The 26,788-nt window shown below is 43.1% G+C and overlaps 2 protein-coding genes across 3 annotated transcripts; one reads left to right on the forward strand and one right to left on the reverse strand.

The window, feature by feature from the left end:
* Positions 1-630: 630 nt before the first annotated feature.
* On the forward strand, positions 631-10,944 carry LOC136707686 (alanine aminotransferase 2-like). The gene is made up of 10 exons (XM_066681902.1): positions 631-718; positions 3,333-3,441; positions 3,785-3,915; positions 4,021-4,264; positions 4,527-4,606; positions 5,665-5,798; positions 6,668-6,842; positions 7,077-7,232; positions 9,247-9,359; positions 10,833-10,944. Exons 1-10 carry the CDS (start codon positions 686-688, stop codon positions 10,921-10,923), a joined length of 1,266 nt encoding a protein of 421 aa, XP_066537999.1. The 5' UTR covers positions 631-685; the 3' UTR covers positions 10,924-10,944.
* A 64-nt stretch (positions 10,945-11,008) lies between these two features.
* dhx30 (DEAH (Asp-Glu-Ala-His) box helicase 30) lies at positions 11,009-25,536 on the reverse strand. Of its 2 annotated transcripts, none has more exons than XM_066681996.1 (20): positions 25,362-25,536; positions 24,266-24,393; positions 23,800-23,910; positions 23,149-23,312; positions 21,950-22,064; positions 21,644-21,793; positions 21,175-21,327; positions 19,930-20,415; positions 19,442-19,825; positions 17,818-17,893; positions 17,484-17,588; positions 16,662-16,837; positions 16,163-16,369; positions 15,861-15,942; positions 15,099-15,292; positions 14,578-14,728; positions 14,252-14,409; positions 13,161-13,264; positions 12,810-12,949; positions 11,009-12,216 (listed from the first exon to the last, which is right to left on the reverse strand). In XM_066681996.1, the coding sequence occupies exons 1-20, from the start codon at positions 25,528-25,530 to the stop codon at positions 11,957-11,959; spliced, it is 3,513 nt and encodes a 1,170-aa protein (XP_066538093.1). In that variant the 5' UTR covers positions 25,531-25,536; the 3' UTR covers positions 11,009-11,956. The 2 variants fall into 2 exon arrangements, with proteins under 2 accessions (XP_066538093.1, XP_066538092.1); XM_066681995.1 differs by having other exon boundaries at positions 17,818-17,896.
* Positions 25,537-26,788: the final 1,252 nt, after the last annotated feature.

The raw sequence follows: 26,788 nt of genomic DNA on the forward strand, positions 1-26,788 counted from the left end.
TTTGTCTGTAAGCGCTTTTCCAGTTCAGGGTCGTGGTGGGTCCAGAGCCTATCCAGAATCACTAGACACAAGACAGGAACACAGCCTGGAGGGGGCGCCTGTCCTTCACAGGGCGACACACACTCACACCTACGGACATTTTTGAGTCACCAATCCACCTACCAACATGTGTTTTTGGACCGTGCGAGGAAACCTGCCACCCAATCTTAGTATTAATATGTAAAATTTTATTGTGTTTCATTTCTTATAAATACATTTTGCTAGAAGTAAACCTACTAGAGGTTGCTAATAAATAAAACAAACATCCATCAAAAGAGGCTTAAGTAAATGTAATAATTTATTTCAGTACACAGTAATATAGTTTAATAGAATCTCAGACACACCATTAAATTTAAGTTCAGCTTGCGCTCTGTCTTGTGTTTAATAACTAATATCTAGAAAATCAATGGATGTGCAAACTTGTGCATCCTGTATTTATCTGCACTATAGATACATCTATTAAATCAATGTAACAGATGTAACTTTTCTGCTGAGTGCATCTACTGTTCCTGCCTGAGAATACAGAAACAACCACACACACACACACACATATATATATAATTCTCACTATGTCACTAATATTTTGCAGGGTTCAGTAAAGCACTATAAAGAAGTGTTGGATGTCACATCTGGTGATCCTCAAGGAATGGGATTCAAACCACTTACTTTCACCCGCCAGGTAAGCTCTGCTCTATCATTCATTCATTCATTGTCTGTAACCAGTTATCTAGTTCATGGTCGCTGTGGGTCCAGAGCCTACCTGGAATCACTGGGCGCAAGGCAGGAACACACCCGGAGGGGGCAAGCTCTGCTCTATTCAGAGGAAAAAAGAAAATCCATGCACTGAAACAAATAAGTTGATTTTTAACCTTCATGTTGAGTCAAAAGTTTTAAAGAAGTTAAAACTAAACTGGACACCCTGGTTATTCAGCAAGGTCAGTTTATGATTTTTTTGTCAGTTATTTTTTATCACCAAAAATGTTTATTACTTTCACAAGTTCTGCTCATACTCGACGAAGGATGCAACTGTCATGCTGTCCCTGAATTAACCAGTATATGCTCTTTATGATGGCTCTTTCATAACGTAAATACTCATTGTAGTGAATGACTGCACTTTTAAAAAATAAATTATATAACAAAATATACCGTGGGTCCAGAGCCTACCTGGAATCATTGGGTGCAAGGCAGGAATACACCCCGGAGGGGGTGCCAGTCCTTCACAGGGCAACACACACACTCACACATTCACTCACACCTACGGACACTTTTGAGTCGTCAATCCACCTACCAACGTGTGTTTTTGAACTGTGGGAGGAAACTGGAGCACCCAGAGGAAACCCACGCTGACACAGGGAGAACACACCAAACTCCTCTCCGACGGTCACCCGGAGCGGGACTCGAACCCACAACCTCCAGGTCCCTGAGCCGTGCCGCCCTATATATATATGCATGTGTTTGGTCTTCACGCCGTGTAAACATTTTTGTCTTCAGATGAAGAATTATAACAAGTGTTTTTAAGTTAGAAGAAATATCACTTTGGTTTGTGTATAGTAACTGTGTCAAGCCAAAGTAAGCTAAGGGTAAGGAGATGGAAAAGAATATATATATATATATATATATATATATATATATATATATATATATATATATATATATATAAAAGAACAGACCTATCTGGATGTTTACTCAGATGCCTTATGGCAGTCAGAGCAAGATTTCTGCCTCCAAGACAGTGCTGCCGCAATGAACCATTTTGAGTTGTGATTTTGCTCATACGTGCTTCAAGGGGCATGTCAAGCTTAAGAAAGTTTAGAAAGAGCTTCAAGCCTCAATTAAAGTATTATCGCTGTGTGGAGTCAGACAGTGTAATTTACAGTTAATTTACAGTGTGTTATGTAAATAAACATAACAAGGCATTTTCTCTGCTGTTCACAAGCTCAACAGGACAGATATATCTCACTGTGATCTGAATATGCTGTAAACAAAGGTAAACAATGACTCTGCCATGTCTCTTTCCGTTTATCTATGGCTCTGGCTCTGTATTCAGCCACAGTGATGCTGGAAAACAGTGACTCCACAACAGCCTCTTCTGATGACGTATACTTAGTTCCCTTCTGGTGGTGGTTGTGGTGGGGTGGTGGGGGTGAAATAGTGATGAGCTCTCGCCCCTCGCTGCCGTTGTATGCTGTGCTTTTAGGTCCTTTACACCTTTATTTGCTACATAAAACATGGGAATTTCTTTTTGAATTCATCTGAGAACTTATATTTACGTTTCGGCATAGCTGCTCGAGATGAGAATCATAAGATTTTAGGCTCCTTCACCACACTCCCTTCTCACTCAAGCGAACCAATCGGAGTAGGGGAGGGCGGGACTAGTTTGTGAACGAAACTCTTAGCGAAGTTCTATGTAAGTTCTAGAAAAACAAAATACCGGACGTTTGTGAAATTCCGCCCAGACATTTTTTAAGTCTAAAAAAGAGGACATGTCCGGGTAAAAGAGGACGTCTGGTCACCCTAGGTAAAGCAGGCCCACGGATCAGGAACAGAACGGGTTCAAGAACCACAGTTCAGACACAACACCAAACCAAAACAAAAGCAAAGCAAAGATACCTGACATCTGACAACCAAACATGACTCAACTTTGGGCACTTGGCTAGCTAACCATAAAATATCATTTACATTTATCTGCAAATGAGCATGCCTTAGATATTCTCACATTTTACAGCTAAGAAATAAACACCTAAATTAGGGTGACCAGACACCCCCCCCCCATCCCCCCGGAGGCGTGTCCTCTTTTTCACCATCTCAGATCTGTTCACCCTACCTAAATGTGTATTTTGAAGATTTTCTTTCTTGTATTTTTAAAGTCGACAAGTAGCAAAATGGCCCAAAAACACTAAACTGAGCAGTAAATGTAAAAACAATGTTTTTATGCCGTGTCTCGCCTTAACACTGACTTAAAAGTGACTGCTTCTTTTCCAACTGCTGCTAACACAGTGCCAGTGGACAGCTAAGTGCTAATTGACCTGTTCGGTTATGTTAGTAGAGCATGTGTCCTTTTTGGCTAGCTTTGTGCTGAAAAAAGGAGGGATGGTTTGATCATTCACAGGGATCAAAGTAAAATGGGTTTTGATAAAGGTTCTCACCTGAATATATTCTCTTCTGTTAATCATTAGTTATGATTTATATGTAATAAAGGCCACGATCACACTGGTAACACTGTAACTTGAAATGTCTGCAAGCATTTAGACTGTAAACAAATTGAATTATTATACGTGTGGGCTGTGCTGCAGGTCCTAGCCACTTGCTTCTATCCCTCACTTCTGCTGGACCAGCAGTTTCCTCTGGACGTAAGAGAGAGGGCACAGAGGCTTCTGGAAGAATGTGATGGAGGGAGTATAGGTGATGTATTTAAAATAATATATATCATACAGATAGGTATTAATATCAGTTAGCCTCATATTCACTAGACTCTTCTGCCAGGAAGAAAATAAAAATCTTGTCTCGTTCTCATTCTCAGTTTCTGGCGGCAGTATGTTAAGGTATAAGTGTAAATTTGCTGTAAGGTGGCTGTTCAGGATGTGTTCCTGCCTTATGACCAGTTACTCTGCCTAGATACCAAGTTCTCCTCAAAAAGGACTTCCGCCAGAAACTGAGAACATGGGTTGAACAAGTCAATGCATATCAAAGATGAATATTTTCTTAGAAATACATAGAAAGGATTTAATGTGTTTTTATTTATTAGGTTCATACTCTGAATTATGTGGAATTAGAAAGGTCCGGCACTCTATATCCGAATTCATCACGAGGAGAGATGGCTTTGCGTCCAGTCCTGACAACATCTTCATCACAAATGGTTCCCAGCATGGCCTCATAGTGAGTCAAGTGAAAACAGAAAATAATTGCACTAAATATTGCAGGATCAGATGGACAATATTTAAATAAATAAATAAATGAATAATAATTGAACTCTGTTCCTAGCTGCTGCTGAAGCTGTTGATTCAGACTGAGGGCTCAATGAAGACTGGTGTCCTCACTCCTGTGCCCTGTTACCGCAGTTTTAATGTGGCCATGGCTGCCCAGGGAGCGGTCTTTGTGCCCTATTACCTCTATGAAGACCAGGGCTGGACGGTGCAGATTGCAGAGCTGCGCAGAGCCCTCCATGCAGCTAGGGAGCATTGTAACCCACTGGTGTTATACATCATAAATCCAGGGAATCCATCTGGTAACTGAAATCAGATTCATGAGATTGTTCAGAAGACACATATAAATTGTGTAGTATAAGACTGAATTAAATCAATTTTCCTTGATCTTTTGCGTGTATAGCTTTTGCAATTATTGTATTATTATAATTAATAATTGCAGTCATGCATTCAAGGTTAGGAATTTTGCTTAAATTGTTGTTGCTGTAAAACATTTTCGCCTGCCTCACTTCCATTGTCACTCAGTTTAACTGAAGTTTCACAACTGTTTCCTGCTGTCATCAGGTCATGTGCAGAGTAAGGAGTCTATTCAAGAGGTGATTCGCTTTGCTGCAGAAGAGAGACTCTTTATAATGGCAGATGAGGTGAAGCTTTATTACTAACTTTTTTATGGTGATGCCACACTGTTCAGTCTGATTTTACAATTGAAGGTGGGATACATTTTGGGAAATAAATAAATAATTAAATAAAACAATCTAAGGGTGGGCTTTCAGAATTGTGATTCTTCCCCTGCTACTTTTAGGATGGAATATTTATGTAATTGTAAATAAGTCGATAGTTATAGGTGTAGTTTATAAGTCTATTGGCTCCCTACATGTTAGTTTTACCTTAAAATTGCAGCTACAGAATCATTGTGATGAACCACTGACCTGTAATAAGGAGAATGGTGCTTCTTTCTTTGCTAATCTGGGCTCTGCACTATAGAAACTGCACTATGGAACTTTAGATGGAGGGTAAAAAAACTAGTCCACACTTCCTCCCTCCCCCTCCACACTGATTTCAGTACAGTTCTGTAAAAATGAATTACACTAGGGGGAACCCCAGGAGTAAAATATTATTCATTCATTCATTATCTGTAAGCGCTTATCCAGTTCAGGGTCGCGGTGGGTCCAGAACCTACCTGGAATCATTGGGCGCAAGGCAGGAATACACCCTGGAGGGGGCGCCAGTCCTTCACAGGGCAACACACACTCACTCACACCTACGGACACTTTTGAGTCACCAATCCACCTACCAACGTGTGTTTTTGGACTGTGGGAGGAAACCAGAGCACCTGGGGGAAACCCAGGCGGACACACCTACTCCTCACAGACAGTCACCCGGAGCAGGAAACGAACCCACAACCTCCAGGTCCCTGGAGCTGTGTGACTGCGACACTACCTGCTGCACCACCGTGCCGCCCCCTATTTAAACATATTATCAAAAATGGTTCTTTATGGAACCAAAAGAGGTTCTTCTATGGAATTGTTCAAAGAACCTTTTGCAACACCTTTATCTTTTAGAGTGTAGTGTTCCTTTAATTTCAGAACTGGCTTCCCATTAATATTCACAACCTGTCTTTAATAGTAACACCATACTGGGGCTACAGACATTTATTGAAACGTACTCCTAACCTCTCTGTTCTTTTGTCTAACCACTCCAGGTGTATCAAGACCTTGTGCATGATGAGGTAAAGGAGTTTTATTCATATAAGAAAGTGCTGTCTGAGATGAGATCACCGTACTCTAGTGTGGAGCTGGCCTCCTTCCACTCCATCTCCAAAGGAGCCATGGGAGAGTGAGTTCAGTTTGAAAATATCTAACACCCTTTGTGAACAGCTACTTTATGTTACACATGAACTCACACAACCTACAGAACGTGAAAGATTGAGCTGAGTTTGGACCATTTCTAATGCTCCGTTCTATATATCTATATTAATATATATTTATCATCCTTACCGAGTTTTTTTCCTCAATATAGTCATTGCCAGCTTTACCCTTCAGACAAGACTCTCTGAGGTTTTGGCAAGAAAAGACCACCTCTTTTTTTCAACCACTGGATGGCTGAATAAACTTGGAGGAGAACGGTTACTGCACAGATCTGCTATGCCAGCTAACAGATGCCCACATGACTGTTATTGATGAGGGGAGAATTGGGGCTAAACTTATACTTACTACATTAAAATCTTTATTTCATAAAAATGTGAAAAGATTGGTTGTACGTAATATTGGGGTTCTCAAACATTTACGTTTGATGACTATTCATTAATTCATTATCTGTAAGCGCTTATCCAGTTCAGGGTCCAGAGCCTACCTGGAATAATTGGGCGCAAGTCGGGAATACGCCCTGGAGGGGGCGCCAGTCCTTCACAGGGCAACACACACACACATTCACTCACACCTACGGACACTTTTGAGTCGCCAATCCACCTACCAACGTGTGTTTTTGGACTGTGGGAGGAAACTGGCGCACCCAGAGGAAACCCACGCAGACACAGGGAGAACACACCAACTCCTGACAGACAGTCACCTGGAGCATGAATCGAACCCACAACCTCCAGGTCCCTGGAGCTGTGTGACTGCGACGCTACCTGCTGGGCCACCGTGCCGCCCCGTTTGATGACTAACCTTTGATAATGCTCATTCTATGCTGCCCTCTGTGGTCAGGTGTGGTCTACGTGGAGGTTATGTGGAGCTGGTGAACCTTGACCCTGTGGTGATGAGATATGCCTTCAAACACTTCACAGCGAACTTGCGCGTGTCCATCCCTGCACAGATCGCACTGGACGTGATGACTGACCCTCCACAACCCGGACAGCCTTCATACTCTCTTTATATGAAAGTGAGTTTACCGTTTCTCAGGGCTGTGGTAGCATACATATGCAAATGTATGTACATGTATAAACCCTATATTAAGGAAATGTGTATTTAATGAATGAAATATAATTAGTATAGGTTTTAAACGAATATGAAAATGCATATGATCAAATCTTGAAGTTGTCTGATTGCAGACGTTTATACTATGAAGTGTATTCTGGAAAACATTTCTTAATATTAAACTCTGATTTCTTATAAGGAGGTTAAAACAATTAAGAGAGCAATAACGAACAACGTACAGAGGATTCTGGAGGTTATTGGGAGTTTGCCTGGTATCACATGCCAGTCACCACATGGAGGAATATTTGCTTTTGCACGTCTGCATATGTCCGAGTCTGCGATAAAACATGCCAAGGTCAGTTTTTTTCACAAACCACTGAAATATTCAAACGCTGCACGGTCAAACTATTTAGGCCCAGACTGTTCTTTCAATTACATTCATATTCTGCAATCCAAGCCTTCAAATCTGGACTTGGAGGCTTCAGACTGGGATTTTAAAATGGCTGGCTGGTATTGTTACCAGGGCAGTCAGGTACATTATTCAGTACGGGACGGCCATTTTGATAACCGTGACGTGGAATCTGGATCCAATCTGTTCTATAACCACTTTATCCTGATCAGGATTATCCAGGTGGGTTAGGACTTTATGTAGGGTGACCAGATCTGAGAGGGTGAAAAAGAGCACACGTCTCCGGGGCTTGAGGGGGTGGACGACTACTGACGTGCAGACTGACCAATTAAATGTTTACAGAGAAGGTTATCGACCAATAACGGTAGCTCTACAGTCAGACCGTCCAATCAGAAGGCTTTAGGCTACTTCACCACGCCCCCTTCTCACTCAAGCGAACCAATCGGAGTAGCGGAGGGCGGGACTAGTTTGTGAACGAATCGCTTCTCGAAATTCCATGTAAGCTCTAGTAAAACAAAATCCCGGACGTTTGTGAAATTCTGCCCGGACATTTTTTTTAAGTCTAAAAAAGAGGACATGTCTGGGTAAAAGAGGACGTCTGGTCACCCTACTTTATGCAAAATCAGAGGGCAGTATTCTTTCAGTCATTCAAAAATCTGTAGTAAAATCCCCACATGTCAAACACATTTAGGTGCAGATTTTTTATATATGCGAAGTTCTCACTTTATAAGACACATCAACGTACCTACATTCACTGGCAAATTCACCAGAAACACTTTTATAATATAAATATAAAACTGTACATTTATTGGTGTATAGTTTATAAGCCCGCTAAAATACATTCATCAGAGGATAGGGCTGGTATAGGACCATCACTGACCAGAAACAAACTTTTGCACAGTTCATGGTTTCTCCATCAAATATCGTAAATGTAATCAGTTTCTTGCTATCAGTACCAAACCTATTTGTAGACATTGGTCCAAGGAGCCCAAAACCTGGACCAGGAATAAAAAAAAACAACCTTGGAATAGAAAGCAATTTGAGTTTTCATTTTTTGTAAGTTGTATATGTATATATATAAATTTTATTTATTGGTAATTGATTTTACTTGCTAAACTATTGGTTAAAAACTTACCTGCTATGTTAAATTCAGCAATAACCTTTTAACTTAGCATTAAAATGAGTCTTGTCTGCAATGGATGTGTACTTATTTTTATTTCCAAAACATTTTTTGACCATATTTGTCAGAGGAAGTGCATGTGACATTATTCAAGGGTCTGTTAAAATGCCCAGTGAGTATATGTGCAAGACATATTTACCACACCACTGCTAGCTGTCAGGAAATATAGATAATTCCATTCATCCATCCATTATCTGTAATCGCTTATCCAGTCCAGGGTCACAGTGGGTCCAGAGCAGGGGTGGGCAATCTTATCCGCAAAGGGCCGGTGTGGCTGCTGGATTTAAGTCCATTCAGGCTCAAGCACACCTGATTTCACACCTTTAATTAGTTGGCTTGAGTAAAACAAATGATCATGTGACCTCCTAGTTGGTTGGAACAAAAACCAGCAGCCACGCCGGCCCTTTGCGGATAAGATTGCCCACCCCTGGTCCAGAGCCTATCTGGAATCATTGGGCGCAAGGTGGGAATACACCCTGGAGGGGGCGCCAGTCCTTCACAGGGCAACACTCACACACTCACACATACGGACACTTGTGAGTCGCCAATCCACCTACCAACGTGTGTTTTTGGACTGTGGGAGTAAATCGGAGCACCCAGAGGAAACCCACGCAGACACGGAGAACACACCAACTCCTCACAGACAGTCACCCGGAGCGGGACTCGAACCCACAACCTCCAGGTCCCTGGAGCTGTGTGACTGCGACACTAACCTGCTGCACCACCGTGCCGCCCAATTTAGGGAATTATTGGTCTAAATTTTGCTATTCATTTCCTCAGGAGAAAGATTTGGAGCCGGATGTGTTGTATTGCCTGCGTTTGCTGGAGGAGACTGGTTTGTTTGTATCACCAGGCTGTGAATTCGGGCAGGCAGAAGGGACCTATCACATCAGGTGACCTTCATTACATCACACAGTATTAATCACACAGCAATAGGTCTCATCCTCTCAAATGAATGAACTGAAAGGCTTTATTGGCTGGTTAGGTGCCTTGCTCATTTTATGATCCACAGCATCCAAATTTGTTTTCTACTTTTAAACACACTTTGAATACTAATGTCTAAAATGGTATCACGTGAATGTAGCTGAATTCTCTAATTACATATTGTAGGGTGTCTACAATATAGGGTAATTATAGCTTATATATTGTCACTTCTAGTTTAAATGTATGTTTTCCCTGTGGTAAAACACCGAATTTAGCAGATAAAGGCTTGTGTTTGCAAGGTGTAACCTTAATACTTGAACTGGAAATCATTTTACACTATTTTAATGGCATTATTTAAATAAAAGCATAACTGAAAGTAACCTTGAACAAAATATGTGACATAACACTTTGCAATGAGTGGATTGTATTAACTATAATTCATTCATTCATTCATTATCTGTAAGCTCTTATCCAGTTCAGGGTCGCGGTGGGTCCAGAGCCTACCTTGAGTCATTGGGCGCAAGGCAGGAATACACCCTGGAGGGGGTGCCAGTCCTTCACAGGGCAACACACACTCACACATTCACACCTACGGACACTTTTGAGTCACCAATTCACCTACCAACATGTGTTTTTGGACTGTGGGAGGAAACCGGAGCACCCGGAGGAAACCCACGCAGACACAGAGAGAACACACCACACTCCTCACAGTCAGTCACCCGGAGGAAACCCACGCAGACACAGAGAGAACACACCACACTCCTCACAGTCAGTCACCCGGAGGAAACCCACGCAGACACAGGGAGAACACACCACACTCCTCACAGTCAGTCACCCGGAGGAAACCCACGCAGACACAGGGAGAACACACCACACTCCTCACAGACAGTCACCCGGAGGAAACCCACACAGACACAGGGAGAACACACCACACTCCTCACAGACAGTCACCCGGAGGAAACCCACACAGACACAGGGAGAACACACCACACTCCTCACAGTCAGTCACGCGGAGCAGGAATCGAACCCACATCCTCCAGGTCCCTGGAGCTGTGTGATTGCGACACTAACCTACTGCATTATCATTTTTATTTTAAATATATGAGCTGTGGCAAGTCATTTTTACCATCAAAAATAGCAATTTTTTAAAAATAATGGTAATTACTTATTATTTTTCTTTTTTTCTATAAAGTGTATCTCCCTTAAGATGAAAAAATAATTCCTTGTTGCCCCTGGATGTGTCAGATTACATTCCACAGAGCAGGACCCCCATGAGTAGTGGCCAAGTTTTAAAATACGTCCGGTATCTCATATCTAGCATCACCATCCGCTGATGTGAAGAAGAATCATTTACATGTATTTTGCGCTCACCAAAATGAACACTTGTATAAACACTTGTTTTTATAGTGTTCTCTGCCTGAATGTATGTGTTTTCTCTTCAGAATTTGTATGGCAACACCAGAAAAGACAATACAGGATGTGCTGCAGAGGCTGAAGAGTTTCCATCTCCGCTTCGTAAAAGAGTTTCCTTAATCAGTTTAAAATATTAAAGGCTTCTGTAACTTGCACTGAATGTATATGGACAGGGTTTGTCTGTGAATTCCTTGAAGAAAATTGTTGCTTACGTTTATTGATTACATTTTACACCATAACTCTGATATAACGTCAGCATCATTAATTACAAACAAATGACTATAAATAAATGCACATTCAGTGTGGCTTTTCCTGATCACAACATAAACATAAAGTTTAATGTTATCGAGGGTTTAACCTTTACACAGTCGATTATAAATCATAACAAGCACTATCCACATCCGGTCATGCTCTCAAGACAAATACATCTGGTCTTTGAAAGAAGAGCTAAAGGGGAGCCCAGAAAATATCACTTTGTTTGTAAATGAATTGGTAATACATTAATTTCACACACTGAACAAATGCTCTATACAAACTTGTACTTTAAGTCCTCATGGTTGTAATGATGATGTAAAACAGGAGAGCAGACCCCCATTTACTCCCTCCACAGTCATCCATTTTGTATATTTTCATTCAAGCTCAATCTTGGCCATTCTTAATAGGCACCATTATGGAAAGCAGCAAACATTTCTCCTGAAATCACTGGCATCATTAGGTAGTTTGCTACACGTTTTAGCAACAGCTTCTGTTTCAGATTTTTGACTAGATTTTGGTACATTTCTGTGAGCTTTTGATTGCATTCGACTATGAGAACATAGGTGACGTCAGGTACTGATATGGAATGATTAGGTCTGGATCATAAATGTCACTCCAAACCATGTGTAAGGTTCTGGACCAAGTACCATCACTTCTGAGAGCACAATCCCACAGCTTCCATTCCAGTGCATTTCCCCAGGAGCTTTATGTTCCTCTAGTTGATGCAAGAACCCGCTGCCTTGTGGGAAGCTCAGGACCTTCATCTTTTTGAGAAGGTCCCTTTTCAGTTCATGCTTTTCTGTGGAGATGCTAGTTATGCGTGCAGCATTGCAAGACTGTATTCAACATGAGTGCAGCTCAATACTGCAGAAAGTGCATGAGTAGTGCCAATTGATCTTCATTCTCCATCACTGTTGTCATCGCTATAGGCATCTGGCTTGGTGTTATTCAGAAGGTCCACTAGTAAAGAGATGAGCTGGTTATCTTGAGCACTACTGACTTCAGAAACAGAGTCGGATGTTGAGGCTCTGAAGTTACGGTGGATCATGGCCTGTAGAGATGTGCGAAGTTCCCACAGTAACTCCCAACTCTGAGCAGACAGCTCCCATCGGACGAGAGATCGGCCGGGCAAAGACACCTCCACCTGATCCCCACTCACTGAGAGAGAGAGAGAGTTCACAATGTCATCTGTTAAAATGGGACATTTGTATATTTAAAAATACATTCCAAACCTCTGAAGCAAGACAGCTTTTGTGGGCGGGCTTCCTAAGAATATGAATATATAAATAAATAAAATAGGCAGTTCTGACTGTTCTAATTCTGATGCCAAGTGCAGAGACTTTAGAATTGTACCGCCCCTCAGTATCTCCATTCACAACCCTGGACCTGGCTGTTCTGATGAGAGCTGTTTATTTGGGGTGCTATTATGATTGATCCTTGTGATATTTTGACCAAAATACATCACAGACATTTCATCTGAGACACCAGTGAATATTCATTCATTCATTCATTATCTGTAACCGCTTATCCTGTTCAGAGTCTACAGTGGGTCAGAAGCCCAATCAAACACAACTGGGGATGGTGGGACACCAAATGGCCAAGTATAGCCACATAAAACGCCACTGTTTTTTCCTTTTTGGCCCCTTGCATTGTATTTTTTCCCCCTGTACCTACATCATCAGCTCAATACGCATTACTAAAAGTGTCAAAGCTAAAGAGTTTCTCTCAGAATGTGAACACGACCAAGGTACCTCTCTCCACCAGGTCACAGTCTGTGAGGAGGAGAAGGGAGAGTGGGTGGACCGTTGAGGAGTCTCGGATGAAGATGTTGCCATTGGATTTAACAGCAGAGAAGAATGTGAGCCAGCGGCTGGGGAGCTGCCGTTCACCTCTGGGGGAGAAAAAAAAATTATGCAGTAATAGATTTTAAACTATCACAAAAATAATTACACAAAATATAGTCACAGTTACACTTTCAGAATACCAGAGGAGGAACAAACCTTTGCTTTCTGCACAGAAGGCAATGGTTTTTCAGCTAGGCTACGTCTAACTAGATGCAGCTGACACGAACATCACATATTGCGTAATGGCTAAGTGTATACCTGTTGACAGAGGAGCGGTGGAGTAACACAGGTCCACTCTGGGTCCGATAGGAAAGATTATCGGGACGAAACCTTCCCCCTTTGGTTACAGTGCCTTTTTTCACCTGAAAACAACAACAATAGTGTCACAAACCTTAAACTAATCAGTTTGGGTAAATGACACAGGCTTTGAGCATCAACTCCTCACAGACTAATAAATATAAATGTTTTAAAATTTGGTGTGTTCTCCCTGTGTCTGCGTGGGTTTCCTCCGGGTGACTGTCTGTGAGGAGTCGGTGTGTTCTCCCTGTGTCTGCGTGGGTTTCCTCTGGGTGACTGTCTGTGAGGAGTTGGTGTGTTCTCCCTGTGTCTACGTGGGTTTCCTCCAGGTGACTGTCTGTGAGGAGTGTGGTGTGTTCTCCTCGTGTCTGCATGGGTTTCCTCCGGGTGACTGTCTGTGAGGAGTTTGGTGTGTTCTCCCTGTGTCCGCGTGGGTTTCCTCCGGGTGACTGTCTGTGAGGAGTGTGGTGTTTTCTCCCTGTGTCCGCGTGGGTTTCCTCCGGGTGACTGTCTGTGAGGAGTTGGTGTGTTCTCCCTGTGTCTGCGTGGGTTTCCTCCGGGTGCTCCGCTTTCCTCTCACAGTCCAAAAACACACGTTGGTAGGTGAATTGGCGACTCCAAAGTGTCCGTAGGTGCGAGTGTGTGAGTGAATGTATGAGTGTGTGTTGCCCTGTGAAGGACTGGCGCCCCCTCCAGGGTGTGTTCCCGCCTTGCCCCCAATGATTCCAGGTAGGCTCTGGACCCACCGCGACCCTGAGCTGGATAAGCGCTTACAGATAATGAATGAATGAATATTTATTAGTTATTTTTGGAAGTATAAAGTAGTTTCATGATTACAGGATTATTACTGTATATCATAAATAATGCATTCTGTTCATCCTACAATCATTTACATCTCCAGAATGTAAAAAAAGGCTAATATGAAAATAAAATAGCGTTTTGAAATTAATGTGAACAGAAATTCATTAATTCATTCACAGACCGTTATTCTTTCTAATGAAAACTGAGTGTGTGTATGTGTGTGTGTGTGTGTGTGTGTGTGTGCCCTGTACCTGTATGAGGTTAGGGTAAAACCCTGCCAACAGCAAAGCTTTAAGAAGCTGCTCCTGGTGGCTATGCTGGTTGAGCAGAGATGAGGCACGGAGACAGTCCACAGATCGAGACACTACCTCTGCCTCCGCCAGATTCTCACTGAACTGCTGACTTAGGCCTGCTCAGGAAAACACAGGGAATCATGTTCAAAGTACACAACATCACTACTACCTCACAAGACATACACAGAGCGATGGATGTACACATAAGTCATCACTAATCTCAGCCCTAATCCATCAAGCACAACTATGCTAGAACTAGATTAGAGCCAAATGAAGCAACTTGCCATAAATGAAACGCAGACTGGTTCCTGACAGAGTGTGAGTGTCGAGATATTCCTGCCGACTCTGCCGGTCCCCCAGCTCCCTCCAGCCCTGCACTGCTTTGACGAACACCATATAATCACTGCAGCTAGAGCCACTCAGAGCCTCTTTAGCCTGATAAAGAAAGTAAATGACAAAGACATTATTACAAATAAATCTTTGTATCTATTACGCAGCACTGGTAAAATAGATGACAGGTCATTGTTAATGCCATAAAAGAAAGACGTGGGAAAGCTTTATGAAGACAAACATTTTTTCCGCCACATATCTATATTTCATTTACACTTTTGGCAGATAATAAATACTGAGATTTCATTTCTTCAAACTACAGGAGGTAGGCAAATGCACTGTCAGAAGTCTCGCCAAAGTGCTCTATTGGTATAGCATGATGTTCTTGCCCAAGCTGGGAACAGAACCAGAACAATAACCTCAACAAATGTTCAGACTTTGTCCAAAATCAAGGAATCCTGAAGGGTTATCTGACCTTGGTGACGAGGGCACGATTCTGCAGGCTGTTGTGGAAGGGGTCTCGGGTCAGACAGGCTGCCACAGAGAGCATAGGCAGGACACAGCGGAACAGAGCCGACAGAACCAGAGCTTTCCCCAAGCGAGGGTCACAGGATATGCATGCCACCCGCTCACCAAGAGGGGTCAGACACTCCAAACTGTCCAGTACACCTACCGAGAGAGAGAGAGAGAGAGAGAATGAGGAAAGGGAACTGAAAAGAACTGTGAATGCAGACAGAGCTAGTGTACATACACTTAAAATACACAAGATTGCCACTCCTAGACAGTACAGACAATCTACTATTCATTCATTCATTTGTTATCTGTAAGCGCTTATCCAGTTCAGGTGGGTCCAGAGCCTCCCTGGAATCATTGGGCGCAAGGCGGGAATACACCCTGGAGGGGGCGCCAGTCCTTCACATGGCAACACACACATTCACCGACACTTTTGAGTCGCCAATCCACCTACCAACGTGTGTTTTTGGAGCACCTGGAGGAAACCTACGTGGAAACAGGGAGAACACACCAAACTCCTCACAGACATTCACCCGGTGCAGGAATCAAACCCACAACCTCCAGATATCCAAATATTTCCGCCACTTAAGGGCCCATGGTTCTTTTATTATTAGTTAAGCAATATATGATAGTTTTTTTTCCCGTGATCAACATCAGTGACAATCCAAACAGCTTGAACTCTACTCCAAATAAAAACGTCTCCTCAGGTGCTGTGCAGTCTCACCAATGTCCTGCAGTGTCTTTACTGCATCTCTCACTGCTCCTGGTTCTGGAGAATCCAGCACCTGAGACAGGAAGTCCACAGCCTAAAGCACACGACACACACAAATATTGCACATAAACAAAACAGCAAAAGGAAGCTACATATTTGCATAAGACCAATTCACACCAGACTACACAGAAAAAAAAATGTCTGCTTAGTGTCTCGTCGATACTTACTCTGTGCATGGATTATTATAATATTAACCTCAGAGGACCAAATTTAGTCCTCAGATTTCCCTCCCAGTGTAAAACAACTCCAATTACCTTAATCTGTGGACTATGGATCTTGGCCTGGACTACCAGGCTCTCCAGAGGTGTCCGCAAAATTTCAGGGATGGGAAACGTAGTCATGGCCTCCAGCTGTTGCCGGGAAAACAGATGATAGGCATGGCCTGGCTGACATCGGCCGGCCCTGCCTCGTCGCTGAGTGACATTTGAGCGGGAAATCCAGACTGTATCCAGACATGACACCTGAACATCATAATACATGTAGAAATTAGACAGATTTTCCCAAACAGTTACTTTCTATATCTAAGTCACATCCAATTTTTGATGAAAGTACATTGCAGAGCTGAAAACTGGAAATGACCCTTTAATATATGTTAATGGAGTCAGTATTTTATTTGCACAAGGGTCCTCCAACAGTCTTGGTTCATGTGTTTTCTCTGAATGTGATGAAGACTTGAGTGTCTAAATTCCACAGCAAGCTGTTTGCGACCAAGCCATTAGTTTAGAAGAAGGTTTAGATAAATGTCACCCTCACCTTGGTCCTGGGGTCATAGCTCTGCTCTTTCTGAGAGCCCACATCCACAACGTGCACAATGTCATCAATGGTGATAGAGGTTTCAGCAATGTTGGTTGCCAGAACAATTTTACGTTGACCTTCTAGGGAGCGCTGGAAAACATCTTGCTGATCTGCTACTGACATACTGGAGTGCACTGTAATATATAAATAGATAACATTTTTTAATGATCAAGGTTTTTTTTTTTTAAAGTTTTAATATATACAGGGGTTGGACAATGAAACTGAAACACCTGTCATTGTAGTGTGGGAGGTGTCATGGCTAAATTGGAGCAGCCTGGTGGACAATCTTCATTAACTGCACATTGCACCAGTAAGACCATGTGCATCCAATGGTTCAAACATTGTGTCCTGAAGGCGGTGCCGTGTATCAGGACGACAACGCACCAATACACACAGCAAGACTGGTGAAAGATTGGTTTGATGAACATGAAAGTGAAGTTGAACATCTCCCATGGCCTGCACAGTCACCAGATCTAAATATTATTGAGCCACTTTGGGGTGTTTTGGAGGAGCGTGTCAGGAAACATTGATCCTCCACCAGCATCACGTAGAGACCTGGCCACTGTCCTGCAAGAATGGTTTAAAATCCCTCTGACCACTGTGCAGGACTTGTATATGTCATTCCCAAGACGAATTGACGCTGTATTGGCCGCAAAAGGAGGCCCTACACCATACTAATATATTATTGTGGTCTATAACCAGGTGTTTCAGTTTCATTGTCCAACCCCTGTATCTGATTCCAAATAAATAAGGAATAAGCCTGTTTTTAAAGCTTCTTACATGGCAGGATGATCTGGGAGCCTGATTTGAAAGCTTCCTTCTCCTCCAGCTTCTGTTGAACAGCCTTTATGTCCTGCCACCCAGGCAGAAAACACAACACTGCACCTGTACAAGAACAGAGGGAAAAACACAGAGAAGGGTTGTGAATACGAGCTACACAAGATTTGATGACACTCAAATTAAAGGTGAGGAAATCAGTACAAAAAGTAGGTGTGGGAGAGGAGAGCATGAAAGGTAGTGTAGCACTGTCTTGAAATAAAAAAAATAAAAGACCAGGGAAGCTGTAATTTTAAAGTAGAAATACTACCTGGCGTTCCTTTAAAGTCAAAATTACCTGGCTCTCCATGTCTGTGAATGTGGTTGATCACATCAGCCACTAAATCAAGGTCAGGACTGGCATCATTTTGTCCCTGCTTAGAGCAAATGAATACACATTTTTAAACATTTTTTAACTATTTGAAAAAGCACATTTACTCTGCTTAATACACTAACACATTTAAGTCATTACGTATTGTTTCAGAAAGCAATTAGATGAAGCACGTTCATACATTCATTCATTGCCTGTAACCCTTATCCAGTTCAGGGTCGCAGTCAGTCCAGAGCCTACCTGGAATCATTGGGTGCAAGGCGGGAATACACCCTGGAGGGGGCGCCAGTCCTTCACAGGGCGACACATACTCACACATTCACTCACACCTACGGTCACTTTTGAGTCGCCAATCCACCTACCAACGTGTGTTTTTGGACTGTGGGAGGAAACCCACACAGACACAGGGAGAACACACCACACTCCTCACAGACAGTCGCCCACAACCTCCAGGTCCCTGGAGCTGTGTGAATGTGACAGTACCTGCTGCACCACCGTGCCACCCCACGTTCATACAGCAGTAGGCTAAAAGACTGTAGTACACCGGTTGCTCTGCAGACTTTTTGTTAGCCCCTTCAGTGCTAACAATGATCCACTACTGAAATAATATGGGTACTGACCACAGGTAAACAGGGTTAATAATAATAATAATAATAAGTTACACTTAAAAAGCACATTTCATAAAACAAGGACGCCTTACAATCAATGAAAAACAAACTTTATAGACAGTGAAAGAAAGTAGAGAAAAGGTAGCTTTTTAAGTGGGATTTAAAGACAGAAATAGAGGGAGATAATGGAAGAGAGAAAGGCATGGCATTCCAAAGGGTAGGGGCAGCAACACTGAAACACCTGCCACCCATATTGGACAGCGTAAATCTTGGAACTGCCAGAAGAGCACAGTCAGAGGACCTAAGTGAGCGTGGAGGAGCATAAGTCTGTACGATAAGCATAAGGATGAAGCTAATCCATGCCTTATAGGTCAGTAGAAGGATTTTGTAGTGGATGCGTTCAGAGACAGGTAACCAGTGAAGCTGATGGAGTACACGGGTGATATGAGCTGATTTGTTAGATCAGACTACAATTCTGGCAGCAGAATTCTGAATACACTGAAGAGGGTGGACAGTTTGGGCAGGTAAGCCGTAAAAAAGAACATTACAATAATCCAATCGTGAGGTAACAAAAGCATGCCCCAGGATCTCAGAGGCTTAAGAACAGAGCAAGGGGTGGAGTCACCTGATGTTGCGAAGGTGAAAAAAAAAATGCAGACTTGGAATAGGCAATAGGTAAATGATAAATAGCAGGGGACCAATGACAGAGCCCTGGGGAACACTACTTGATTCGTTCTTTCAAATAAACACAAACACGAGAGACAAGACATGAGCATTTTGACTGACTGTATCAAACACAACAGTATTAACAACAAAAGGTGGACTACAGCCTTTACCATCTATTCAGTAAGAGGAGCTGATAAAACGGACAATGAGGTAATTTTATGTTATGGCTGATCAGTGTATAACAATTTCATAATTTCCACCCACTTTCTCAGTTTTTAAAGGATGATCTGCAGCTCTCAACAGCATCCCTTCCTCACCTGTGTTTCTCCCTTCGCTTGAGATACCAGCTTTGGTCGGCGTCCCATCTCATTTAGCACGTCCTCCAAGTATCTCTCCTTCACTGGGAACATGAATCCTGGCACGTGCACAATGGGGCAGCTGTTGAAGTACTGTGCCAGCCGTTGCGTGTCCCCTGTGGCGCTCATGAGGACCACTCTCAGCTCGGAGTTCTCTCTCAGAGCGGAGCGCAGCAGGGCCAGCAGCAGGTCAGTGTTCACGTCCCTCTCGTGCACCTCATCAACCAACACGTGACTGACCCCCTGCAGTGAGGGGTTACTCTGCAGCTTCCGAAGGAGAACACCCACCGTGAGGAAGAGGAGGGCACCACCGCTACGTTCTGGGGGCCGGGATTCTAGTCGGACCTGAATTAAAGGAGCAGTTGGTCATTAACTGCATGACACATCATGAAACAGCAATTATACTGACATCTAGTTGCCTCTGAAGAACTGTTAGGACAGGGTATCACCTGGTAGCCCACGCACTGCCGGAGATTTGGGCCCATCTCCTGCGCGACACGATGTGCCACTGACACCGCGCTGATCCTTCGTGGCTGAGTGACCAGGATATTACAGTGGGCTCCCACCCCGTCCCTAACACGGTCCTCCAATAAGAAGCGCGGGATGCGGGTGGTCTTCCCGCAACCCGTTTCCCCAGCAACCACCACCACCCGCGAGGCCTCCACTGCCTGCACCAGACGCTGCCTGTGAGAGTCAACGGGAAGTTCAGCTCCCTGGGCTGGCCCTGCCCTCTCCCACTGCCTCAGCAGATTTGCACTCAGAAGCTCCGCCTCCTCGGAGTTCAGGGTACGGTACGGCCGGCCGGTGATGGCATCTAGGACTGGATCATCATCATCATCATCTTCGTCTTTCTCTTCCAGCGAGGAACACTGCCGCTGAAGCACTTGCTCTTCCTCTTCATCGTACAGCTTCTGCATCTCTGCTTCTACTGGATACTACAAAACAAGCAGTCTGGTAATGTGAATTTGTCTATGAAAACTACACCAGTGGTGTTCAAATTTAACATCAGTGTCCACAAGTATTAGAATACACTAATTTTAAGAGGTATCCAAGTGAGATAATTGTATCTACGTTCATTATTTATTTTATCAGCTCCACTGACCACATAGGAGTTCTAAATTAGTCCAGATGTTTCTCTGCATACTTTATTATCTCCATTACACCCTACTATTCAATGGTCAGGACCACCACAAAGCAGGAATGATTTGGGAGGTGGTGGATCATTCTCAGGGCTGCAGTGACTTGGATATGGCGGTGATGTGGTAGTGTGTGCTGAACTGGTACGACTGGATAAGACACAGACCTAGAGGACAACCAACAGAAGAGCTACTGTCTCTGACTTTACAATAAACAAGGTGGACCAACGAGGTAGGTGTGCCTAGAAGACGAGACAGTGAGTGGAAAAACTTGAGCAGCACTGCTGTGTCTGATCCACTCATACCAGTACAAAAACACAGTCACCCATCACCACCACGTCAGTGTCACTGCTGCGCTCAGAACGATCCACCACCAGAAACATACCTGCCCTCTGGTGGTACTGTGGGGGTTCTGACCATTGAAGAAAAGGGTAAAATAGGGACAAGAATGTATGCAGAGAAACAGGTGAACTACAGTCTGTTCTCCTCTATGGTCAGCGGAGCTGATGGACAATGAGTGTAGGTGTTCCCAATCCAGTGATCATTCAGTGTACTGACCTGACTGAGGTAGTCCCTAATTCTGTCCTGCAGATTTTCTGGTATTTCTACCCAGCACGGTCTCCTCTCCCGCTCCCCTGCCTCTCGCACTTCCTCCTGGTGGTACTTGGCATGAGTGAGGGGTTTATTCTGTTCATCCAGTAGTTTCAACTCCTAAAAACAAAAGTAGTGACCAAAAGCTAGCCTCCAAAAGTAACACATTGCAGTTTCTGCAGTGCTGAGCCCGGAGTAGCATTAACAAAGGCTCTATTCTCTCTGTTACAGTTTAGAGGAGCATCACAATGATTTGAAGCTGTAAAATTAAGGTAAAAACGCTATATATATATATATATAGAATGCACGTTATTAGTCACCCAATCTAATGGTTAGACTTGGGTATGCTTACTTTGTCATAATTATCATTATTTATATATATATATATAGATAATTATGACAAAGTAAGCATACCCAAGTCTATACCCAAGCATACCTTGAGCTTAAGGCAGGCGAGTGCGGCTGCTCGCGTCTCAGCCTCCAGTCTGCGGTGGCCAAAGGCAGTAAAGGTCATCTCTTCGGGCCATCGCAGGGTCAGCTGACACTCCTTGACCTTCCCCCCAACAGTCCTGTACTGCAACAGCTCCTGATGACCAGGACCAATTTGAGAAATATGAAGTATGAATGGTTTTGAAGCCATGAATAACGCATTACTGTGTGTTACAAGGCAACATCATTTGAGGTTAATGAGGAAAGTTGTTTATATCTGTATTAAACGATGAAAGATTGAAGCAGCACATACTCTGATTCTTCCAGAGGATGTGGCCACTTGAATGACATTCACTAGCAGTGCCTTTGGTTTTGAGAAGAGGGCAAGTGCCTCAGAGGCCTTAAGATCTTCCTTGATGACTCTAGGACTAAAATGTATCAAAAAACATTTATGAAACATGAAAAATTATTAATACATTTTTATTTTTATAACAACATTCATTCATTAATTCTCTGTCTGTAATCGCTTATCCTGTTTTAGGGTCGCGGTGGGGCCGGAGCCTACCCGGAATCACTGGGCGCCAGGATGGAACACACCCTGGAGGGGGCGCTAGTCCTTCACAGGGTGACACACACACACACACACCTAAGGACACTTGAGTCAGCAATCGACCTACCAATGAGTGTTTTTGGATTGTGGCACCTGGAGGAAACCCACACGGACACAGGGAGAACACACCACACTCCTCACAGACAGTCACCCAGAGGAAACCCACACAGACACAGGGAGAACACACCAAACTCCTCACAGACAGTCACCCGGAGGAAACCCACGCAGACACAGGGAGAACACACCACACTCCTCACAGACAGTCACCCAGAGGAAACCCACGCAGACACAGGGAGAACACACCACACTCCTCACAGTCAGTCACCCGGAGGAAACCCATGCAGACACAGGGAGAAAACACCACACTCCTCACAGACAGTCACCCGGAGGAAACCCATGCAGACACAGTGCTGTCCCTGATTAAAGCAGTTTACAGTCCCTAGAGCAGTTCCTCTACATGTTAGCAGCTATGTTTAAAATACATTCAGTACAGAATCTCTGACACATACACCACTAGTTGTCAATAGGTTTGATATTTCATAATAATAATCTTAAGATTATGAACAAGAGTAAAGTAGCTGTATTACCAGCGTTCACACTAACAGGCGACAAAGTTACAAGCGTCCAGTAGTCGTGATTCAGCGTCAAACAGCAAACGACGCAATGACAGAGCAACAAATCAAGTTGAGATTTTATGCAAATGAGTTATGACATGCGACATTCTAAATGATTGGCTGCAAGAAATTCTTTGAACCAATCGTAGACACAGGGTCTAAAGTTCGGCCAGCGTCTGCTCTCTGTTGTTAGGTGGTAATGTATTAAGGCTTAATATTAGGTTTCATCTAGGAACTAAAATAAACTTATAATTTTGTTTAAATGTTAAGGACCTTTGAGGACCTCACCTGTGGCTTCCGGCAGTTCCTCTTGTCCTGCTCTTCTGAGTTCTCAACAACTCAGTTCTGGTCACGTCCTCCTCCTCTTCCTCCAGAAAAGATGACTGCCACCCTGGCCGTGTGGCCAGCCTTCGCCTTGGTAGCTGGTTCCCTGGACCCAAAACTCCCAGCTCCTGTTCATGTAGAACACAGCACAGCTTATACATCTATATAAATAGACTTGGAGTGTTACGTGATCTGAAACTAAACATCTAACATCAGTACCTGACCTCACTAATGCTTTGGTTTGGTTTGGCTTTGGTTATATTGAGTAAACTTGTTTGTTATGAATTATGAATTATATATTGATTCATTCATTATCTGTAACCCTTATCCAGTTCAGGGTCGCGGTGGGTCCAGAGCCTACCTGGTATCATTGGGTGCAAGGCGGGAATACACCCTGGAGGGGGCGCCAGTCCTTCACAGGGCAACATAGACACACATTCACACCTACGGACACTTTTGAGTCACCAATCCACCTACAAACGTGTGTTTGGACTGTGGGAGGAAACCGGAGCACCCGGAGGAAACCCACACGGACACAGAGAGAACACAACAAACTCCTCACAGACAGTCACCCGGAGCGGGAATCGAACCCACAACCAAGCAAGGACTACTCACTCTCAGTCTATGGCAGGCAGCTGCAGCGGCACGTCTTTCCGCTTCCACTTTCCGAGAGCCAAACCCCTCCACTTCAATCCTTTCAGGCCAAAGCAACGTAACTGTCGCTCTCTATGACAAAAAAGACAATACAACTTCAAATTCTCATCTCTGTGTAGGACTAGGCCAGCCTTGCTATCTATCTGTCCTTTAATCTGCCTGTCTGTGTACACACACATATATATATATATATATATATATATATATATATATATATACACACACACATCGTAGCTAGATTATCAATTTACAAATCATAATCAATAATAATGGGCATGAAATCAATAAGTGGAAAGTATTTATTTTATTTTCCTACCCTGTTTGTGTGCCTTAGCCCTGTTTTAACAAACCAAACTGTGATACGTATGGTGACTACACTGCTTTGTCATTGTGTGAAAATAAGAGTGATGTACACAGTGTACCACACCTTAACCTCTCCATCCGTGCAGTGATACTGAATAAAGCGAGACACATCAGAACGCCCCAGAGATCGAGACAAGGTTGAGTGCAGCAGACTCTTAGCCCTAGGAAATTCCATAAGCATGTCACACTGACCTGGTGAAACACATTAGAGACATCGGTGATGATTACCTTCATAAATTAAACAGAATTAACTTCACAACTTCAAAGTAATGCTATGTTCTGGTGTAGGGTAGTACAGTGCTATATGAATAAACAATCCTTTACTAAAAAAACAATATTAAAACAAGTATATAATGTATAAAAATTAGCATATTTAGTATTCAAAAGAGGGTGGCACGGTGGCACAGCAGGTTAGTGTCGCAGTCACACAGCTCCAGGGACCTGGAGGTTGTGGGTTCGATTCCCACTCTGGGTGACTGTCTGTGAGAAGTTGGTGTGTTCTCCCTGTGTCCGTGTGGGTTTCCTCCCACAGTCCAAAAACACGTTGGTAGGTGGATTGGCGACTTAAAAGTGAATGTGTGTGTGTGTGTGTGTGTGTTGCCCTGTGAAGGACTGGCGCCCCCTCCAGGGTGTGTTCCCGCCTTGCGCCCGATGATTCCAGGTAGGCTCTGGACCCACCGTGACCCTGAACTGGATAAGGGTTACAGATAATGAATGAATGAGTATTCAAAAGAACAATACAGGGGAACTAGATTGGCTAGAATCCCCCTTATATTCTTGGTATGTTTTTATGATCAGAATGCTTCTTCTGTGACCTGGTCACATTTATATTACTAATGATTTTCTTCTTCTATTGTATTTCAGGGGTGTTTTGCGGTATCCCAGGTTGTGGCTGTGGTCCTGGGTGTTTGTGATGGGGTTGCCAAGTTGGCTCTGTGGCCAAAATGCTTCGCCAGTCACCTTGACATTTCTAATGTGACCGGAAGAAAAAGGGAGTAGGAAAAGAGACAGAGAATCCTTGCTCCTTTCAGGAATGCCCAAGAGACTTAGAGCACAAAAGCAGATACAGCGGTTGTGTTGTGTTTGTATGTATTAATCATTTTAAATAGTAAAACCTTAGCTGCGGTGAGGTTAGTGTAGACCGGGGACTTTTATCTTACCTCCTCCCGTGTCTCTCTCAGCGGGCTGTTCTCCTTGATCCTGGGCTCTGGTTCTGATGGCGTTCACACTGCTCCAGCTGGTCCTGAGCCGAACTCCAGGCTGTAAACTTTCAGACACGAGTTTAAATAGAGTCCGGACCCGCATGACACCGGCACAGTGCGCCGCCATCTTCACTTAAACAACACAAACTGCTTTAAGGCTCAACAGGGCCTCCTAGTGGTCAGACTGGCAAACACACGCAGCGGAGGACTGTGGCTGCGTCCCATTTGTTACACACTACATAGGGCCCTGTATGGTACAATTCCAAATATGGCGTATACGGTCAAAATCTGTACTGAATGCATATTTACTACAGCCTACATTTAGCATTGATACCGAATAGAATGCATTATTTGGTGGTAATAAATAATGCTACATTAATGCTAATTTGGACCTCAAAACTTTATGGAAATTCAACGTTTTAATTATTTTTTCATGTTTAATTATGAATGGGACATGTTAAACATTTTAAAACTAATTTCGTCAAGCTCAGGCAGCTACTGCTAATGTTAGCTAGCATCCAGTTAGCATACAATTTCTTCTCTTAGTCCTTAAACAGAGTGACAGTTGTTTTCTGGTGAAACAATAACAATAAGTAACTGCTTCTGAAAATTCCCCTATAAATATGAATTAACATTTAGCTAGTCTTGCTATGACAGATTATATACACATACATACGTGTTTGTTTTGAAAATAACATTGTCAATGTGTTTCTAAACCATGTTAAGTTTGATTTAAATATGTAGGCTTTTAATTGAATAAATGGATTGTAATTGGAGTTGTGTCAGTATAACACTTCATTTATGATTCTTACTCTTTATTCCAGATTGTAATCATATGTTCCTGCACTTTTTTTAAGTTGTTTTTTTGGGACAGTAAGTATATTTGATTGTTAGCCTGTTCACATGAGCACACACACAATTAAATTATACTGTAGTCAGTATTTCTCTTATGTAATATTATATTAAAAGGGTTCTATGTGTAGAATGAGAAAGCATGTGAGGTTTATTATCTAAAAGGATTAGTCAGAACAAGGGATGGTGTTACCACTTTTTCATGCAGTAAATACTATAGCATTAAAAATGTTGTACTATGAACATTCGCTTTATCCTTCTATCTACAATTATTTAATTTCACCTTCAGCAGGATCACATGACCCACTCAGACACACCCAAACATCTATCATCCACTCCAGGCCAGCAATGCTCCACCCTTCTGGATGAAAACTGATAAGCTCATTTTTTTTTAGAAAATCATTGATAACCCAAAGATAAGTCTGGGTTCTCTGCTGATATTGAAGGCAGTGGAACTAGTTTTCTCTAATGTGGGATTTTTTTTACTTCACCACGAATGAGAACCCTATTCATGTGATAGGATAGCCAGAATC

Source organism: Hoplias malabaricus, chromosome 9, assembly GCF_029633855.1.
Source record: "Hoplias malabaricus isolate fHopMal1 chromosome 9, fHopMal1.hap1, whole genome shotgun sequence".
In the NCBI taxonomy this organism is placed as follows: Eukaryota; Metazoa; Chordata; class Actinopteri; order Characiformes; family Erythrinidae; genus Hoplias; species Hoplias malabaricus.

Coding starts and splice junctions, on each gene's coding strand:
- dhx30 (XM_066681995.1), bottom strand. CDS start 25,530: ATGGCGGCGCACTGTGCCGGTGTCATGCGGGTCCGGACTCTATTTAAA. Junction 15,943..16,162: donor TCCATAGTCCACAGATTAAG/GTAATTGGAGTT, acceptor CGTGTGCTTTAG/GCTGTGGACTTCCTGTCTCA. Junction 15,293..15,860: donor AAAGACACTGCAGGACATTG/GTGAGACTGCAC, acceptor CTCTCTCGGTAG/GTGTACTGGACAGTTTGGAG.
- LOC136707686 (XM_066681902.1), top strand. CDS start 686: ATGGGATTCAAACCACTTACTTTCACCCGCCAG. Junction 4,265..4,526: donor AAATCCAGGGAATCCATCTG/GTAACTGAAATC, acceptor TGCTGTCATCAG/GTCATGTGCAGAGTAAGGAG. Junction 4,607..5,664: donor TCTTTATAATGGCAGATGAG/GTGAAGCTTTAT, acceptor TAACCACTCCAG/GTGTATCAAGACCTTGTGCA.